This window comes from Neophocaena asiaeorientalis, unplaced genomic scaffold (genome assembly GCF_003031525.2).
Source record: "Neophocaena asiaeorientalis asiaeorientalis breed wild unplaced genomic scaffold, Neophocaena_asiaeorientalis_V1.1 scaffold1013, whole genome shotgun sequence".
Lineage (NCBI taxonomy): Eukaryota > Metazoa > Chordata > Mammalia > Artiodactyla > Phocoenidae > Neophocaena > Neophocaena asiaeorientalis.
This window is the reverse complement of record NW_020174348.1, coordinates 21,238-43,131: the sequence shown is the minus strand read 5'-3', so window position 1 is coordinate 43,131 and position 21,894 is coordinate 21,238. Positions and strand designations below refer to the sequence as shown.

General features: G+C 37.3%; 1 protein-coding gene across 1 annotated transcript in view; it reads right to left on the bottom strand.

The window, feature by feature from the left end:
* LOC112407024 (focadhesin-like) overlaps positions 1 to 21,894 on the bottom strand; it is a 223,269-nt gene that overhangs the window by 199,214 nt on the left and 2,161 nt on the right. The window contains 4 exon segments of the mRNA XM_024756153.1: positions 2,890 to 3,092; positions 6,430 to 6,517; positions 14,372 to 14,578; positions 17,795 to 17,999. Coding sequence (XP_024611921.1) covers positions 2,890 to 3,092; positions 6,430 to 6,517; positions 14,372 to 14,578; positions 17,795 to 17,974 — 678 coding nt within the window. The 5' untranslated portion in view covers positions 17,975 to 17,999.

The following is a 21,894-nucleotide window of genomic DNA, read 5'->3' as shown; positions in this document are numbered from 1 at the left end:
GTTGGCTTCCTGTGTCCCAGCTCTGGCCTGTGGCACTCCCAGCACACTTCACCAGCTAGCAGGCCATAACTACAATCTTTCCAACAAGCTGTGATATCAGCCTTGAGCGGGGAGATCCATTTAGTTCCATACTTGCGTACTGTCCCTCAGCCCTAGAAGTAGTAACTGCTCCCTACATTGGTTATTGAGATATTCCTTAGAGCCTCATTTACAGCTTTCAATAATTAAACACCTTTTACTAGTTAACGATTTTTCGTATTAAGTTTTTCTTTGTTCAAATTATCAGTGTGGTTTCTCTCTCCTAACTAGACCCTGACTCATACACTGGTGCTTTCTCCAACCTCCCCGCAACATTCTTTGGGGTAGGGGGCAGCAAGATTTTAAGGACTTTAGAGTTTACAACCAGTGTTTGATTTTTTCACCTAGGAGAACACAAATAGGTGGTTTTAAATATCACATTTAAGCTACAAAGGGATCCTGTTTTTCATACACCATAAATAAAAGCTTATTAGATTATGTTAATCTTTTATTTTAAAGAGATGAATGGCTGGTTTGATATCTTTTTTAATTCTTAGAAATTGGGACAAGTTAAAATATGTTTTATTTCATGGTTATCAACATTTCAGAAATGGATAGGTAATAGAGAACTACATGGTACAGTATATTTACCCTTGGTTTCATTTATCAGAAAAACTGTACTTCTGAAGAAACGCTTTATTTCTAAACCAAACACTCTTAAGTCGGAGTCACCAATTTAAAAATAAATAATAAAAATATAAACAACAAAAATCTGTGATTTTAAAACAAAGTCTTTCTGTAATAAATCAAGACAGTAAAATGATCTTTTGTATTCGTATCAGAAGCACACATTCCTCACTGAACAGAAATTTCTTGAACATCTACTATGCGGCCAACAACAGGTCAAGTGTGGAGGATGCAAAGACAAATAAGCTAGGGTGTTAGCTATTTCTTTAAGTATGTGGAAGATAGAGTACTCAGTTTAACAACTGGTAACGTATTTTTAATTTTCCCATCTATAATCAGCTGAAAAAGATAATGCAGAAACACCTAGGGTGGAAGAAATACCAAAAGTTCAACAATTGTTGCAATTTAAATATTAACATGCTTAGAAAATAAAGACAAAGTGTGAAAAGGGCCAAGATTCCTTCCCTCAGTGAGCTCACAGCATAGTCGAATGTACAAATACGTACCCCCTAAATTAAGACACAACACAACTGAGTAATGCTAAAAGTACTTGGATGCAAAGGAAAGACAGTAATGAATTCTGACTCAGGGAGGCTGAGAACACTTGGCTGGGTCTTGAAGAATGAGTAGATCAGGCAAAGGAGATTAAAGATCATCCTGTGCAAAAGCAAAGATTCAGGAAGAGACTCGGAGGGTTTGGGGCAAGTTAAATTTACAGGTATGTTTGGAATCTAGAGTCTGGACGGTTGCAGAAGAAAAGCCAACAGTAAACTGTGGCTTAAATTATTTTAAAGGGTGATCATACATCCACTCAAAGGCTCAAGAAAGCAGCATACTAGCATCAGGAGGCATTTATACCCTAATAGCATTCCTTCCTCCTCCCTCTTCACCAGCTGCTAAAGAGAAAAATCCAGCTATTAGTGCTGATGAATAAGATTCACTCACACCTGAACAAATAGTAAGCTGAGTACTTACACATTCGAGTTAGGGTGATCCTCAGTACGTATCACTCATGATTTAAAGGAACAGAACTCTCAGACATAGTGCCCTGTCCCTACCCCCATTCAGAATCCAAGTATTGTTCTCTACGGGCAAACCAAGAGGGAAGGTAAAAGGCTATTAGAAACTTTTGGCCACAGTGCGTAGTCCTGTCAGAGCAGATGCAAGAACTTCCTTCTCTTAATGCAAATCAATTACCTATTTCAAGTTTTAAAGTTTTAGTCAAACAATTAGGATTGAGGAAACTGTAGCATACATTCAATTTGCCTGTAGGCTACTTTCTGCTGTATGATCAAACAAGGAACAGGACCAGCAATCCCTAACAATGGCAGGATTTTTGCTGCCAGAACATTTAATCATACATTATTAGAGGAATCTCTGCTTTTGCAGACAGAACAACTGAGGCACTAGCTTGCATTTATGTAATGCCTCTCTCTCTGGCGACTTAAGATGCTTCACCAGTTTTACCTTCTTTAATCCTCATTCAATCCCCATAAAAGTCATAGCTGGGAATAATACTACATTTTACCGAAGGCAAAACTCAAGTACCAAAAAAAGAAAAAGTCTGAGGAATATAGGCCTAGAACCCAGCCACTAACCAGACACTGACAATACTTCTACATTATTCTAACAGGAGCAGTGAGACTGACAAAGCAGAGTGGGGTAAGAAGCCCTCAGGCAGGGATAGGAATGGAGTGTGACAGCAGAGTAGGGCCACATACAGGAGGCATCAAAAGCCTCTTAGTTCTTACAGATCCCAGAACTTCCAGGCAATTGAGATTCTCCACCATGGATTGTGGCAGGTCTAGCAATACGCCGCACTGACAGTGATGACAAAAAAGGGCTCCATGCTCAGAAATGTTGGAGAAGCACTAGGTTAAATAGAACTAGCTCCTTTTCTGCAGGACTCCTCAGGACCTTTAACTACTAATGTACACTGGCAACTCAACAAGCAACAAAGATTACACAGCATTTCCAAAACTTATTTCACAGCCGACTACCGCCCCCTCACAGTCCAGAAGAATATACTAACATCTACACCAGTGCCTGACAGAACGGTAAAGTTCAATGACAGAATTTAAACCCAGACAGATACATCATTAGGAGGTGAGATTATCGGCAGTGACTTAAACCCCACATTACCAATTAACCTTTATGTAAGAGAAACAAGGACGAACTCATTACCTTTTGGTGGTCGTCTCTGTAGCGCTCCTGCTGTACCATTTCTAAAAGGTTTAGAGCCAACTGCTGCCTCGATGGTCCTTCTTCGTCTGGGGATATACAGTCTTTCAAGGCAGTAGAAGATAATATCTGCAGAACTGGCATCACTAGCAGCAAGGAGGACTTTGGGATTTTCTGACCCTCAGCAGAAGAGAGAAGCTTCAGAGCTAGTTATCAAAACAACAATTTACAGTTTTTAACATTAACACTACAGTCAGGGCTTCCCTGGTGGCGCAGTGGTTGAGAGTCCGCCTGCCAATGCAGGGGACACCGGTTCGTGCTCCGGTCCGGGAGGATCCCACAGGACGCGGAGCGTTTGGGCCCGTGAGCCATGGCGGCTGAGCCTGCGCGTCTGGAGCCTGTGCTCCACAACGGGAGAAGCCACAACAGTGAGAGGCCCGCATACCGCAAAAAAAAAAAAAAAAAAATTAATACTACAGTCAAATAAAATGCTATTTTGTTTAAGAGTAATATGCAAAAAGTTTTCTTGCCCCTTTACAACTGGGTCAGACACATAACTAAGATGATAAACCTTATCCTTTTAGAAATAAAAAGAATGAAACAATTAACTCTTAGCTAAAATAAGCTGTTAATGTATATAACTGAAAACTTGATGATACTTTTAGAGATAATGCATATCATATGTCAAAAAGTAAAATCAACTCTTTTTTAGGTCAATGTGAATTCCTTTAAAATTCAACTTTTGCCTTTATGTCCTGTCAGATCCTCTGCCCTCCACAGAACCAAGAGACCGCAGAGTTCCTGATCTATGGATAACAAGATCAAAATGTGTGCTCCTCTTACAAACCCAGCTGAGAATTGTATCAAGAGATGCAGAAGTAAACAAGGTGAAGCAGGGCTGTCCTTCAGCTGTAACTGCTAAGAAGCAAATCAGCAAAGTCTCAAAGTCCATAACCAGCATAACAATCCAGCGCATTATTATAGTATTGTTTTTAACATGGAAACTCAACTTACACATCAGAAACATACACACATGTACAATCACTTACTTACATGTATAGTCTCCCCTAGACTACAAACAGAATGAATTAAAGAATAAATATACTTTCTTTTCAGTTATTGAATGAACGCTGATTTACTGAAAGATGTTATTTGTAGGCTGCAGAGCGAGATTATTAAAGTAATCAACTAACTTCCCCACTACACTAAAAAAATTCAAATTCAAAAAAAAATTAAATTCAAAAACTTTTTAAAAATTTAAAAAATTTTGATTTTTATTTTTTGCCAGTGCCATGCAGCATACGGGATCTTAGTTCCCTGACCAGGGGTGGAAACTGCACTCCCTGCAGTAGAAGCATGAAGTCTTAACCACTGGACCACCAGGGAAGTCCAATATTATATTTTAAATCTCTTGGAAGTCAAACCTGAACATGGCATGAAATACAAACCCCTGCTGCTCTGACACAACTAATTTACATTTTTTGCCTAAATGTTAGTCTTAATCCATAATTGTCAGTTATTATGAAAATCCATTATCTTTAACAAAACATGAAATTCATATAATACAAACATTTCTATATTCTTTACTATGGATCTTCCAGGCATTTTTATAAATTGCTATTTACAATCAAGGCCAGTGTTAATAATTAAGAAGCATAACATTGTATCAGTGCTGTGCATTTTTTAAATTTGAAATAACAAATATTCTCTTGGTTATTGTATTTCTTTGAACACTCTTTCCCAATCTACTAAACAATAGTTTTTCATTACTTTTCAACATGACATACTGGCTCAATAGTTTTCAATATGGTTTATTCAATCTATCTAAAGTAACTTCAAATCAGAGACACTGGTTCACAAAAGAAAAAGTCTTCTACCCAACAAATAATAAAAGTATTGGAGTGTTTGATCCTGTATCAGCCTATCATACATGAGCCACAAAAAAGGACTATAGCTTCAGAATTAGGAATGTGGTTTCTCTGTGGCTTTGATTTTTTTTTTTTTTTTTTTGGTCAAAAAACAAAATCCATTTAAATGAAATATCCAAAAGAGACATATTTAGAGACAGAAAGCACATTAGTGTTTTGGGGGGCTGAGGGTGGGAATGAGGATTAACTGTAAATGGGCACAAGAAATTTGGAGGAGGGGGGTTGATGCAAATGTTCTAAAACTAGACTGTGGTGCTGATTGCACAACTCTAAATTTACTTTAAAAAGCACGTTATTGTACACTTAAAAATGGTGAAATATGGGCTTCCCTGGTGGCGCAGTGGTTGCGAGTCCGCCTGCCAATGCAGGGGACACGGGTTCGTGCCCCGGTCCGGGAGGATCCCACATGCCACGGAGCGGCTGGGTCCGTGAGCCATGGTCGCTGAGCCTGAGCGTCCGGAGCCTGTGCTCCACAACGGGAGAAGCCACCACAGTGAGGCCCACGTACCGCAAAAAAAAATAATAATAATAACAAAACTATGGCTGTCAGAAGTAACTGGACTGGAAAATTATACCTATAGGAGGATGTCAAGCGTACTGCTGTAAGGGAAAAAAAGGCAAAAGCAGTTCAGAAAGGGCCTAGGGAGGAGGGTACAAAGAGCATAGGGCCAATAAGCAAAAGCAGGGTAGGAATCAAAGCCTTAAAACAGCCAAGGGTCCCCTCCATGTGCTAAAGCCATTTCCAAGACAGACTGTAAATGGAAGAGCAATTCACCCTCAAAATCATGATGAATTAAAATGCCCAGAAGAATGAGCTACACAATCGGTATCTACCTCAAGCACCTTTTAAAAATGAAAGTGGCAGTGTATCAATATATCATGGCATCATAACATATACATCATAATTTAGACAAGATCCTACATTACTACATGGATTATGGTGGCCCAACTAAAGCAAGGCAAAGGCAACATTAATGTAAAAGCCGCATTTGAAAAATGTGACTTGTTTGCCAATCTGCCAGACCTGGCACCTTGATTCTTTACCACATTATTCGTAAACAGAACTTCTTTTGCCTCCCTTTAGCCCCATTCCTCACTTTTCTTTAAGTCAGTACTGGATAGTCAGAAGAATGTTATCTTTCATTTGTTCTATGCAGGTTAATAGAATAATCATACATTAAGTCTCGTTCAATGTGGCACCAGTTTTGAATAGTACATGTATATAGAGTTTTCAAAACAAATGCAAATGCTAAACACTTATTTTCCTTCAAGGGTTTTATGCTATTGATTCTGTTTGCTATACAAGTGTGAATAAGCTGGCATGCCCTTCAAAATATTTACCAATGTCACTGCTATATGATTTAGATCATAATCTCCTAACGAACAGCTGAGATACTCGGTAAATTATGGTATATGGAACCTTGCACAAAACACCCTTTTGGATAAGAAAAAGCAAGTTCTATTTGATAATGACTAAACAGAAAAATTCCAGAATGGACACTCAAAGTATACAGGACTTTTTTTCTACAGCACAGCAAGAAATGTAGTTCAAGTGACTCCTGCCAATACTTGTGTTTTACTTACATTTTACTCTTGTGAGTGTATTTTTATTTACCTAGACTTAAGATTGGCTTCTGCTGACTTGCCGGAGTCTGTAGTAGTAGTAAAGCTATTCCAATTATGACTGGTTCAACAGGAAAATCCTAAAAAAAAGTAAAGAGTTGAAGAAGTTTCCAGAGCCAAGGCTTTATAACATGTATTCAGGAAGAGTAAATTTAACATGAAATATTATAAACCTATCATACAAAATTATTTACAGTAAGCCTGCTGTATTAAAGGAAGAACTGTTGAAGGCCACAGCAGTCACATATAAATTCAAAATGTTATATCTGGCCAAAAAGCAATAAACTATAAACCAAATTAATTCAGAGGAAAAACCTGTAGTCTTCAAAACAGTCAATCTTTGCAAACCACTGAACACTACCTGAAATACTTAAGAATATTTCATTTCTGGAAAGTAGCTCAATTGTCTGCTTACCTAATACAGACATGATTCATCTGTACAACTTACATAATAAATTATACTTAACAAATTTTAATAAATCTTGTTATTATAATAAAAGAAACAGTACCAGAGAAGCAGAGATTATTTTTAAATTACAGTAATTTATTAAGTATATTTAAATATAGCAAAGTAATAACGATAGAAACTTAAAGTCATTAATTTTACCAAGTAAAATGAAATGAAAAAGAAAAAAAGGATATGTACATTAAGTTCTTATAAATAAAATGCAAGTGACATAAGATAGTACTTGAAGTTTCTAAATAAAGAAAATTATAACATATTACGGAACTAAAGAAGAAAAGCCCAGCACACTTTGCTAAAATTATTTCATTCTGAAATTTACAGAAGTGCCTGCAGAGCAGAAATACCTATGAATCATGAGGACCGGCAAAAAATAAAAATTTTTTAAAAAACCAAAAATTAAAAAAAGAAAATGTGAGGTAGACTCGTGTTAAACACTAGAGAGAAAATAACTTAGTCTGACACACAGAAGTTACAATTTTGGAAATGCTATCAACTCTGGGACAAATTAATAAATGCATATCTACATCTTAGTTATACCATCTGAAAGTGAAATTAAACTGCAAAATCTTCTAATGTGCTCGTTTATGGACTTTTAACAACTAGCAAAAGAAGAAAATGTATGGATTTTTTTAATGGAATATATTCCAATTTGTGTCTTGGGGCCTATATGTGTTCACTGTTTTGAAATATAGTTGAGAATAATGAAGCAACAGTTATCTATTTGAGGACAACAAATGCATTTTGAAACCAATATATTTCCAGTATACACCATCACACCATTCTTTCCCATTTTGCTCAATTGCATTTAAACTCTGCACGCTCATTTTAAAAAAAAAAAAAACAACCAAATAAGCAAAACTGAGCAAGGTCATTTACATTTCAAATTTACTAGCTACCAAGAGGATCAGAGACAAATCAAAGTATTACTTGTACTAATGCTATCACTGGAAAGCCTTTTTCACACAGGCTATCACTGGAAGGGCCACAAAGTAGCTTCTCAGGGTTCTGAAATGCACTAGAAGCATTTTAAAGGAATGCAACTTAAAGGTATGAAGGCATAAATGAAAATGACATCCTCCAGGAAGAGTGAGACTGGCCTGTCCAGAACAGAGGGTGAAAGGAAACGAACTAAGGATCAAGACACCAAAAATAAGGAAAAGTAATGGTAAATGATTAAACTAGATGATCTTAAATTGCTTACAATTCTGAGAGGTTACAAGTTTTTTGTGTGATTGACTGATTTTTAATGAACACCTGAGAATGGTATCATTTAATGAGCTCTTTTAATAAAAGCCTGTGCTGGACATCTCGTGTGCTACTTCAAATACTACAGCTATTGCTGTAGTGACTCTTGCTTCCTGTCCCAGGCCACTGAGAGATCCAGAAGTACAGGGAAGTTAAAGCCCCATAGGCTTGACAAATTGGCAATAGAAGCCCAGGGACAAATGCTTCCCCCTTTATTCTGGATCCTTCTGGCAGGTTCTGAGACATATTCCATAATACTTCTCAGCATATTCTGTGATATCGAGCAACTGATTGCTTATAGCAGTGGCCAACTTGATAATACATGCATTGTCTCTCTCATATTTCACTCTTTGTGTCTCTCTCCCACCTGCTTCCTGAGATCACACCTGCAAATGAACTCCTATTGCATAAGCCTTTGCATTTGTGGAAACCCAGGTTCTGCTTTTGCCTTTAGGGAAACTTAAGGTCTATTTCTGGGGGAACCAAGGCTAACTTAGAGCCTATCTGAAGAAGTAAAGAAATGCCTTTATACTGGACCACAGATGTCACAGGAGTCTTAATGACAGCAAGCCCTTGGAGTCCACACTACATCAGAGGTACATCAGAGGTATGTGAAGCAGACACAACAAAGATGGCAGCCCAGCTCACACAATTGCATGTCATGGTTTTTCTACCTACACTGTCCTCTGCTCAGAGTTGACTGATCCAAGCTGGGCCAATCAGATCATTTTTCCTAGGAATCCGACAACGTAAACTGAGATACACAGTGAAGGAAGGTGGGTGTGATTGAATCATCTGATAGCAATGTGTTAGGGAACAGGGGTCCCCAGCCTTACTAAAGCTGGGATGTATAGCGCTCTTCACTTTGAGAGCTACCTAGTCTCCTTACAATCAGTATCATTTTCTGTTAAGAGTACATATTTTTCGGGACTTCCCTGGTGGCACAGTGGTTAAGAATCCACCTGCCAGTGCAAGGGACACGGGTTCCATCCCTAATCCGGAAAGATCCCACATGCTGTGGAGCAACTAAACCTGTGCGCCACAACTATTGAGCCCACATGCCACGACTACTGAAGCCCGCACGCCTAGAGCCCATGCTCTGCAACAAGAGAAGCCACTGCGATGAGAAGCCAGTGCACTGCAACGAAGTGTAGCCCCCGCTCACTGCAACTAGAGAAAGCCCACATGCAGCAACAAAGACCTAATGTAGCCAAAAAATAAAAAGTAAATAAATAAATAAATTTACAGAAAAAAATAGTACATATATTTTGCTTGAAATGGAAAGCACCTTAAGTTATCCTTTAAATAAGGCTAAAAATAGTTCAACTAAGACCAAATACACTGACACTAAAGTAGCCTAAGAAATACATCCATTTTCAGTGTACAATGAAATAAATCCAATATAAAAGTAGAAAAAGAACAAAGGGGAAAAGAAAAGTTAATGTAATATTTGAATTGAATATCTAGCTGATAAACTCAGTGATACAGGAATACAGGTATAGCCTCTAAATAAGATTGATTTATTCTACTTCATTTTGTTTCAAATTAAAGGGTATATAGACCTAAAGGATATATGTTTGCAAATTAATTTTCCTAGGCTTTTTTATTACAACTCAGAAACTCTGGGACAGAGTTGGGGGACAGGAAATTTCATAACACAAGTATTTTAACTGTTCTACATATTTTTTACTTCTAAAATTGTTAAAATATTGGGCAGAAGGAAGACACAATATAAATATGAACTTCTCCCACAGATACCATTTCATTGCTCAAAATAAAAGTATTCTGTAATTCTACATTAAAATCAATAATATTTTTGGGACTTCCCTGGTGGTGCAGTGGTTAAGAATCCGCCTGCCAATGCAGGGGGCATGGGTTCAATCCCTGGTCCAGGAAGATCTCACATGCTGCAGAGGAACTAAGCTCATGCGCCACAACTACTGAGCCTGAGCTCTAGAGCCAGCGCACCGCAACTATTGAAGTCTACGCACCTAGAGCCCGTGCTCCCCAGCAAGAGAAGCCACCGCAATGAGAAGGCCTCACACCGCAACGAAGAGCAGCCCCCGCTCACCACAACTAGAGAAAGCCTTCACACAGCGACAAAGACCCAACACAGCCAAAAATAAAAATAAATAATATTTTTAAAGTTGGACTCAAGAGCCAATTTAAAAAGATTCCTACTGGCCAAAAACAGGACAATTTGAATTTTAATGCGGATATTATCTGTAAGAAATTGAATTGCATCAAATATGTTTAAATCTATAAGTTCACAATACTTTTAGAAATTAGTAAGTAAAGGGAAAGAGTCAAGCATTTATCCTAACTTTTCTATATAAACTCTACCACTGGATAACGAAATAGAAGATAGAACCAAATACTTTTTTAATAGAAGTATTCCAGCTAATAAATGAAGAAGAATAGATAGAATTAGAACATCATTTCTTTAACGCCTAATGAATTAATGGAGCTACGCACTGAGCATAACAGCAACCAACATCATAAAAAGAAGAGCAACATATATTATGTGCTTCTTGATGAAAGAACACACCATTCCCTGTAGTCTTAGAAATGAAAAACAAAACAGAACAAAAACCTGAACCTGATCAAGCCTCTATAGCCAACTACCTATTAACTGGGAAATATGTCCAAGTGAGCCACAAGGTTCAATCAGCAGATTTCAAGATGTACAAAACTCCATAGCTCACATAAGCCAGGTTTTTCCATATGTAAACAAACTGCCAGTAAGAAAAGAGGTAGGGAAAGGAATGGAAGGAGACCATCTTTAGTGTAAAAGATACCTAAAAGATAGATCACACATGCGCACACCAAAACTGTATTATGATATGAACAGATACACACATAGGCAGTAAAACTATAGAGAAACGTAAAGAAGCCACTACTATAGAAGTCAGGATAGTCCGGGCAGAAAGGAGGTTGTGATTAGGACCGGGCTCCTGGAAAATTTCTGGGGTGGCCAGAAAAGTTCTGTTTCTTGCTCTGTTTGATGCTTACAAGGATGTTTGCCGTCCATGCAAAAAAATAAATAAATAAAAATTATGAAAATTATTTGAGGGTACTAGTTTAAAATGCAGATGCTTGGGCCCCACACAGCCCTGCTAATTCAATACTTCTAGGGGTAGGCCCTAGGCATTTGCTTTTTTTTTTTAGAATCAATTTTATTTATCTATTTAGGTTTTGTTGGGTCTTCATTGCTGCGCACGGACTTTCTAGTTGCAGCAAGCAGGGCCTACTCTTCATTGCAGTGAGCAGACTTCTCATTGCAGTGGTTTCTCTTGTTGCAGAGCACGGGCTCTAGCCACGCGGGCCTCAGTAGTTATGGTGCACGGGCTTAATTACTCCGCGGCATATGGGATCTTCCCGGACCAGGACTCAAACCAGTGTTCCCTGCACTGGCAGGAGGATTCTAAACCACTGCGCCACCAGGGAAGTCCTGCATTTTTAATTAAATCTGCCTAGTGATTTTTATGCACTCTAGTCTGAACAATTTGGAATATAAACGTCACAGATCTCGTCTGTTTCACCTAACTGCTATAGCAAAGTGTTTGCCGTAAAAAACTGTCTACTACTCACATAAATCTACACAAACACAAAGGAACGTTATGGGACTTACCTGTTAAGTACATTACATTTATGGTTAAGACAGGCAATTCCAAGTAATTTAACTAATATTTTCTATATATTATTTATCTATAAATATTATATATCCATATTTTCTATATATTTTTGTATTATTAGTATAATAATATATATCAATATATTATCTATTAGAGCTATATCTAATAGGTATAACTATATATAATTGATATAAATAAACATCTGAATAGGAATGACATTATTTTATTATATTAATTATATAATTTATAACATATATTACCATATATTACATGTTACTATATATTACTATTATATCTAATAGATAATATGTATATTTTTAATATTACTATATATATTACTATTATACTAGATAATATATACAATATTAATATAACACAAATATATCATTATATAATATTATATATAAAGTCCCAGCATCCATGAAACCATGCTAGTCACAAAACTGACAAAAGATTACTTGAGCCTTCCTCGGCTCCCACCTCTTACCAAAATCTACACTCACCTTCTCTGTTTCCTCAGTTACCATTCACTCCCTTATTCCAATCTGGTTCCTATCACCAACACTCTGCTGAACCTGCTTCCTTTAACATGAACAATAAATTTCTACTTGCTGGATCCTAAGGGGACTTTCTATCCCATACTTAAATCCTCTCCCCAGGACACTGTTGACCATTCCCCTTTTTGAGATATTCCTTCCCTTGATTTTCATGTCTGAGACAGATGACATGGGACAGAGTATCTCAAAAGGGGGAATGGTCATCTGTCTCTTCTGCTTGTTATACAATCCTTCTAGCTGTACTTTCTCAGACTTCTCTTTATCAGTACACTCCAAATATTTACAGCCCCTGGAATTGTATCCCAAGCCCTGTCATGAAGTCCACGGTTAAAACTTCCACCCCAAAGTAGAAATCTATTTACAAGTCTATACCTTTAGCCTAGGCTTCTATCCTGAATTCTAAAACCATATATCCATCTATGACCCATGCATACCTCAAACCAAGCATATCTAAAACTAAATTTACCATCTTCCCTTCAGCATCGGCTACCATTTCTCAAGTGAACGGCACCATCCAGTTGCCCAAAATAGAAAGCTGAGACTCTACCAAGGACCTTCTCCTTGACCATGTAATCAAGCACAAAGCCCTAATGATTTAATGTCCTATATTTCTCTTTTCCTGCTCTAATTTCCCTAATTAGCCCCTGCCATGGACTGAGATCCCTCCCTACCAAAATATATACGTTGAAGCCCTTAGTGCCAACTGACTGTACTTGGGGTAAGGAAGTAATTAGTTAAATGAGATCATAAGGGTGCGGCCTTAAAACAAAAGGATTAGTGTTCTTATAAGAAGAAACAATAGAGACCTCATCCTTGCTCTCTCTCTGCTTTGTGATGACACAGTGAGAGAGCAGCCTTTTTCAAGCCAGGAAGAGCAAGAGCCCTTACTAGGAATCAAATTGGCCAGCACCCTCATCTTGGACTTCCTAGTCTTCAGAATTGTGAGAAATAAATTTCTGTTGTTTAAGCCACTCAGTCTCTGATATTTTGTTAAGGCAGCCCTAGCAATCTAAGACATCCCTCCTCACTTCCTGCCCTATTAGTGTCGCTCTGCTCTAAACCCTCCTCCACTCTCCCGCCAGAATGATCTTCCACACACAAAAATATGAGGGCACCTCTTTGCTGAAAGGTCTTCCATAGCATGCCACTGCCTAGAAGATAAGATGTAAGCTCATTTGTGTGGTATGGAAGACCCTTCATGATAGGCCCAGCCTTATCTCTTACACCTTAATCCTTTGGCAACACTCAACACTTTTTTTCTGAACAAGCCTGCCTACTCGCTCATGTTTCTGTGCCGGGGCACATGCTGCTCCAGCAGCTGGAATGCCTTCCCAGCCTCTGGTTTGTACCAAGCAAACTCCTACTCAGACTTCCTCAAATCTGAACTCATGCCCTACCTCCCTTAAATTGTGCTCCCATTGTACTTTAAATATACCCCCATACAAGCAATTTACCTTATTGTACTACTATTATTTATTTGCATGTTTGTAAGCTCCTTGAGGTCACAGAATGGCCTTTTCATCTAAGTACAAGTGGCCCTTGAATAACACATGGGTTTGAACTGCACAGGTCCACTTGTACATGGATTTTTGTCGACAGATATGTACTACAGTACTACACAATCAGCGGTTGGTTGAATCAACAGATGCAGAACTCCAGATAGGGAGAGCCAACTGTAAAGTTACATGTGTATTTTCCGCTGAGTGGAGGATTGGCACCCCTAATTCCTAAGTTGTTCAAGGGTCAACTGAATTCTTCTATAGGGTGTGGCATATAAGTGTTCAATACTTGTCTTCTACATGAATAAATGAAAAAAATACCACAGTGGTAGACCCTTAACTGATGCTCCAAAGAGTATTTAATGACTCATTTTTATAATGAATGATAGTAGTACTATTGATGCATTACTAGTAAGATCTAATAGTATTAGATCAAAACACCTTTAATATGCAAGAAAGAGAGCACACCCACCCTGCTACTAAAAGACTTACTTAAGTGATAACTGACATTAAAACTTCTTACTATCCTTACCTCCTTCAGAAGTTCAACACTGTGCTCTAAAAGGTGAATTAAAGATGAGCATTCCCCAGTTATGTTTAAGCTGACTTCACAGACACACAGCAGCTGAAGGGTCATCTGGATAAGCTGAATTTTCCAGAAAACAGGATGACGCAAAAGGCTTAAATATACTTCTTCGATAAACAGCATCACTTCTGTTGTCTGTATCAAATCTCTCATCTGTTTGAGAAACAATCTTGTGATATTAAAATAATACACAAACCAAAGGATAATTTTAGCTTATATAAGAAGCTTTACCAATAAAATTTTTTTCCTCTAAACCTATAAAGACTTAAAAGGGATAAAGAAATTTATGTAACTCAGAGAGAGTTAAACCATACAACTCTGCTTTCTCCTTTTGTCACTAACCAAAACACAATTTGCTACTGTTTTTGTTACTGCTGGCTGGCACAAATCCTTTTCATTTATTTTTCTAACTACTCTGAGTGCAGACTTTTAAAGACAAATTACATGACAATACCAACATGTTGAAGGAAATTAATTAAAGTTGGTTCTGAGTTCTCCAAATGGACTCTCCTTTCTATAATTTCAACATAGCTACCTGGAAGGAAAGGGTTGGCATGTTATTCTAATGCACTGCTAAGCCCTTCATCTGAACGAAATTTGCTCAGACAACCTTAACTGAGAGCATCATTTCCACACTTGGCAGATGCAGTGAAAGACGACATTCAAATGGTAGTGTCTTCTCAGCTGGCTAATGTATTAGATAGGAAGGACTTGGGTGCTCTTGAAAATCCCAATTCAATTCAAACCCAGCTGTTCTGATCAAAATTCTGGAGTTAGTATTAAGGATATGGTCCTGCTCACAGACACACTGGCATTTCCCAGAGATTACAAACAATGAACCATCTGCTTCAATCAGGAGCCTTGTGTCTGTTAAATTCATCAAGAGGAAAGCCTACAGTTAACCAGCTGTACCTTTCACCAGTCGTTACCACCATAATAACCCAAAATGACTATAAGTTATACACAGAGAGAGAAGTTAATTCCGAACAAACAAGAAGAAAAAGAACTATTAAAAGATCAAGGGGAGGAGACAGCAGAGAATACTTAAGTTATAAAAAAATAAATGTGAACAGTTCAGTAGCTAAATTATTTCATTCTTTTGCAAATATACAATGGCAAAGGCAAAAGGCCACCAAGAAAGGAATTTTTTTTTTCAAGAAAGGAATTTACAACAAAGTAAAGACCCATGTTTATTTGACAATATATTTCCTTGAGTGCATTTTTTTGTACATACTTGAAATTTTCCGTAATAAAAAAATTTTTTGAAAGACAACCTCAGCAACTTAGCATTAAAGGCTCTCTAATCTTTAACATTACCAAAATTCTTAACAAGAATACTTTGTAAGTAATGGTTTCTCTTTATGTAGAAATAGAACATGTGCAATGAATAATATGTGAGATGACAAAAGTCACAATTAAAAAGAACTACTGGAACCAAAGTCAACAGTGAAGTTCAAAGCAGGTTAAATCCAAAAAAAGACAATTCCATAAATACAAAATGGAAGAACAATTGGAGTGAGAAGAAAAAGAAACAGGAGTTTCACTGACCATCATCTCATTGACCTATGGGTCAATAGGGTTGACAGCTACTTCTCAGGAAAAAAATTTTTAATTAACATGATGGTATTGAAATGCTCAGTATGGATCAGACCACATCTATACTACCATATTCAGCTCTAAGAAGAACATTTCATAGTGACACATCCTCAACACCAATAAACTAGAGAATTCCTTGCAAATAACAGTGAAAAGTCAAAACCATTTCATGTGGAGAAGTAAAGAAACTGATGAAGAAAAGAAAGGAGGGAGGGGAGGGAGTAAAGGATGAAAGGGAAGAAAAGGAAGGAAGAGAGAAACAACACAAGATAGGATGCAGATGGGCTTTTTAAAAAGCTTATTTTGCTTTGTTCTGAGAAGAAGGGGGACTGATGGGTAATCTTAGGAAAATGCAGGTCAATTTAGAAGTACTTGCTAAAAAAAAAAATAATAAATGGTTGCCTTGCAAAATAGCATGCTTCCTATCACTAAAATATTTAATTAGTCGTGGGATGGTTGTCTCTCGGAGAAGAAAAGAAGTGCCTATAACCCGTGGGAAAATGGATGACATTGCCACTAAGACCCCTCCCAACTCTCAAATTCTTCATTCCAATAAAGCTGATTTGTTAAGTTATTAAATGTATTTATGTCACTAGTCCCATTAGTTCCAAATGACGGATCTCTTTTTTCCTCACCTATCTTGACTATATTAACAAGCCACAGATTTCCAGAAATATTGCACAGAACACACTTATAGAAGTATTCAGGCTTGTCAATATAGGTTGATGACGATGAAGGCAAACACCTACCAAAGAGCACAGAACAGGGTAATGCAAGCATCGTATGGAAAAACTGTACACTAGTTCAAAACATCCGCCTATACATTGCTTTGTTGCCCACACAAAACAAAAGCTTTGGAAAAGCCACAGGAGAATTCACTTGAATTAACTTTTCTCTGCCTTGATTATAGGAAAGCCTATTTATGAGCCATAAAAGAGTCACTCTAGTGACTCCTTGCTAACACAAACTTAAAACAGGTCATCTGTGACCTCAAGTGATCACCTTGAAAAATAATCACAGATTCCCTCCATCAGCTAAGCAGCATGGTGTTCAGATTCTAGGCAAACAACAAATCTAGATGGTGGGATGGGATAAATGAATCACTACACCCAAATCACAACAAGCTGGCAACTGGAATTTTTTTTAAATCTGTAGTTATAGAGACATTAGCTCAAATCTACCTCTCCCCTGAATTCCCTAAGCATTTTATCCATACCTCTGTATGGATAAAATACTTCATCCATCTACTCTGAATTATACAAATATATATACTTGTTTTAGCTCTCTTACTAGACTGTGGTCTTCCCAAGAGCAGGATCCATCAGGGTCACCACATATACTGTAAGGGGACTTGTGAAAACTGGAATCTAGCCAGCACTCAGCTGGTCAAGCCCTGCGTCCCTAGGGCTGCATCTGCCCAGAGAGATGCCTTTTTTCCAAACTTACACAAAAAGGACATTTTTTTTCCTTATAACCCTCTCAGTCTCCAGCACAAGGAAAAACTTCATGCAAAATTATTTTCCCTGAGAAGTCTTTCTTATAGATTTCATTCCTACTATTCCTAAAATGGACTATGTTGATTTATATTTCTGTGAATTTAGTTAACATTGTATATATTAAAGTGAAATCTAGATTTGTTATCATCTCCAAAACCCTGCAAGCATTTCTAGAGCTGTTTGCCAGATCACATGGGCTCTATTTTAGGTACAAAAATAACAATCACCACTTACTAATGCTGGTGCTATATTAGTGAAGGAGGAGGAAAGGCCTTACCTGCAAACATGGAACCATGTCGCAACACAGTTGTAGCATCTGTTGTTCCAATATTGATGGTTGTTCTTTGTCATAAAGAACCCGAGGGTGAAGTAAGACTTTGAGCAGAGCTAGTCGGAGTTTAGCATATTCTTGTAACTGGGATGGTTCACAATACAGATACCATAGAAACGGTGCCATTATTTGGATACATGAAACTTCTGACCTGCAAGTAAGCCATGGAATGCATAAGCCAGTAACTGAGTTAAACAGAGTACCAAGCAAGTAAGTGTCAAACATCAACTTAGAGCTCATGACATATCATAAACTATGATACCATTGAGTGTATCTTTTTTTCATGACTCTTCTATTCCACCATGACCCACCTAAACCCATGCCAAACAGTTCTTTGTACACTGGGGAGAATGACTCAACACCTGGAGCCCACAAGCCTGATGCCCAGGACTAAGACCGCCTCTACTTGCACACTAGAATAGCATCTACATCTCCAGGACCAGTCTTTGGTGAACATCAGAATCATCTGAGAACCTTTCTAGAATTGTAGATTAGGATCCATTTTTCCAGGAGTATGCATGCATTTTTGGAAAAACTCGACAGGTAAGGTCCTATGTAAAACAAAGACATACAGACATCCCAAGAAGATGATGGTAACAGTTAACATTTACTTGTCAACTTGTCAGCACTCAGAGTGTGCAAGTTACTGCACTTTATGCCTTTAAACTCAGTCAATCCTCACCACAACCCTATGAAATAAAAATATTATTATCCCATTATGCAGATACAGAAACTGAGGCAGAGAGGGGTAATTTGTCAAGTCCCTCCTCTTAAGTTCTTCCCACTCAGAGGAGGAAGACTTTACATATGTTTCGGATCTATTTAGATTACAATAACTCCAAGTCCAAAGACACTAACATGCCAGAATGACCTTTCAGATATAAAAATTTGATCATATCATTAATCAGCTTGAAAAAACTTATGCTTAAGATAAAGGACTTAGCCCAATTCACAAACCCTTCATAATTTGGCCTCTTTCCAGTCTCATTTCTTGCTTTTCTCCACTCTCCACTGAACTACACTAAACTTCTTTCAGATCTCTAATCAAGCCATCTGGGCTTTCTTCTCACCTGCTGTTCCATCTACCTATAATACTCTCCCCTTTCTCCCTAATTTCTCTCATCTTTCAGTTCTCCCTTTAAAATGACTTCCTGAGGGCCTTCCCTGATACCTAGCCTTGGTCAGATCCCCATTATGTGCTTGCACAGGATAATGACTTTATTGTCATTATTTATTTAATATCTCCATCCCCTGACAGACTATAAGCCAATGAGGGCATGAACCATGGATTTCTGTTTAATGCTGTATCCCAAATAACTGTACACACTAGGCCCTCAAAGAGATGCTCAATCATTAAATGAATCGATTCATTTACACTAAGTTATAGAGTGGATTTACAATTAGCATGCATCGATTAAGTATCACAATTTTAATATTTTTCATATTGATTATACACAAGTTATTACTAGATAAGATATAAAGATGAACCAGGCATTATCTATCCTTAAGAAGCATATAGTCTAACAGGGACAATCAGCTCTGTTTCTGGACTAGAGAATAGAAAGTGAAAACTGTTAAAAGAAAGGTATAAAGTGTAATACTTATTGGAGGAAATGGCATTTGGGTTATGCCTGACAACATAATTTTATAATACTATACATCCCATAGCAATGTGATTTCAAAACACCATTAACATTAATAAAAATTAAAAAGTTACCAAATTGATAAGATTTAATCTATTCATTTATTTGCTTGACAAAATTTCTGAGTTCCTACAGTATACCATTCACTCTTCTATGTGCTAGAAACCAAGCAAGAAACAAAAACAGATGAAATCCATGCTCTGATGAAATCCATGCTCACAATCTGGAGGGATTTTTTTTTTTTCATGAGCACAAACACACAATCCATAAAAAACAAAAAGACTTGTGAGTTCATAATTATGAAACATATGGCTTCATCACACTACCCGCTTTAGGAAACTAAAAAAAGTTTCATAGATTAAGCAAGTAGACAATGTATGTATGGGTTAGAATATGGAGCCGAAAAGAGATTTAAGAAACATTGTTCCTCCATCTCTCGCTAATAATGTACTCCCCAAAGAATAAATACCAGCCAGGTGTCAAAAACATCCATGAATAGCTTATCAGTTTTCTCCTACTTTGAAATGCTGAAGGTGAAATGCAAGGTTCATACAAAGAAATATATTTCCAAGTTGCTGTTAATATTTGACATCAGGAGCATAATGTTGAGCTTTCCTAGAACAATATACTTTTTAAAAATCTCTGTGGCTTAATCTGTCCTGATTTTAGATTTTGCATTTCCTATGTGGTATCTGATGATCTACTATCACTGCAGTGGGGTATGCAATTAACAGGGCTTAAGGAGAAAAGGGAAATAATAAAACAGATAACCTGAAATCCCAAAGTGATTAAGAATGTTTAAAAATGCAACCAATTGTGCATGTATCTACACACAAGGCTTTCATATATGTTCACCAAGGATGGAGAAGCAGTGGGAAAAGACTTGTAATGAAAATCAAAACACTGAGCCTTTGGGACCAACTCTGCCACTAGCCATGTGACCTTGAACAAGTCATTTAATGTTGCTCCCCTTAGTTCCCTCATCTGAAAAACTATGTGTTAGACTAGATAATCTTGAAGTATCCAGTCCTAAAGACCTTGACATCATTGTCAATTTACCCAATTCTCGGTTCTATAATGGTGAAGTCTTAAGACCACAGGCCTTCTACAAATCAGTGCAGAATTTAACTGGAGAATCATGCCCCCAAAAATGTAGCACGAAGATACACTGCTATTTCAAGACATCTGTTGATACATTCTATTAAAAGTGAACCCATATATTTAGGCTAGCACCCTTCTACTCTACCACCTCCAGCGAGGTTTCTTCCCACATTTGTAATACAGTTTGTAATACAGCTATATTCTTTGTGTGACTTGATAGCTCATTCCTTTTTTCATTCCTGGGATCTTTCATTCCATTTCTGGGATATATATATATATACATACATACACATACACACACACACACACACATATATTTGCATACATTAAAGTTCACTTTTTGTGCTGTAAAATTCTATGGGTATTGATAAATGCGTAGTGTCATGTATCCACCATTACAATGTCATATGAAATACTTTTACTGCCTTAAAAATCCTCTATACTTCACCTTTTTAACCCTACCTCCCTCCCCCCAACAAACCCCTGGAAAGTACTAATCTGTTTGTCACTCTACAGTTTTACATTTTCCAGAATGTTATATAAATGAAATTATACAGCATGTAGACTTTTCAAAAAAAAAAAAAGTGAACCCAGCTACTCTAATCAACAATTCCTAACACAGAAGGAGCTAGAATACAAGCTATTGTCACATTTTGCCTCCTTCCTATAGTTGTGAATCACTATTTATATTCTTATTAAATTACCAAACTTCCTTCATTACCTTCTAAATGACAATGTAAAAACTACTAAGTTAACTTACTCTAAAATTAAATCTCAAGAAACTAACAATCTGCTGAAAATGCAAGCACAGTGATCAATTTCATCCTGCAAAGAACAGTCTCATAGTGCAAAAGTAGAAATGAGACAACTGTAATTATTCTTTGCAAATAAATATAAAATAATTTGAAACTTCTATAAAGCTCTAGATAGTATACTCTAACACTCCAGAATTCAAATGAAAGGAATAAGTCAATGAAAGCTTATCCATAAGTAAACCAAACTCAATTAATAATCTCTTCTCCTTATGACTATCTGGACATATATCATTAGAAGAACTACTTTCAAATTCCAATATAATAATCCTTTGAAATGAAACAACCAAAAAGTAAGTTAATTATTTGCTGACTAACTAAACCATTGGAAAAGAGAGATATTTGTAAGGATTACCCTAAAAACAAGCTAACAACAAATATGGCACATCAGCAGCAACATGTTTTTTTTGCTGCGGAGCACAGGCTCCGGATGCGCAGGCTCAGCAGCCATGGCGCACGGGCCCAGCCGCTCTGCAGCACGTGGGATCCT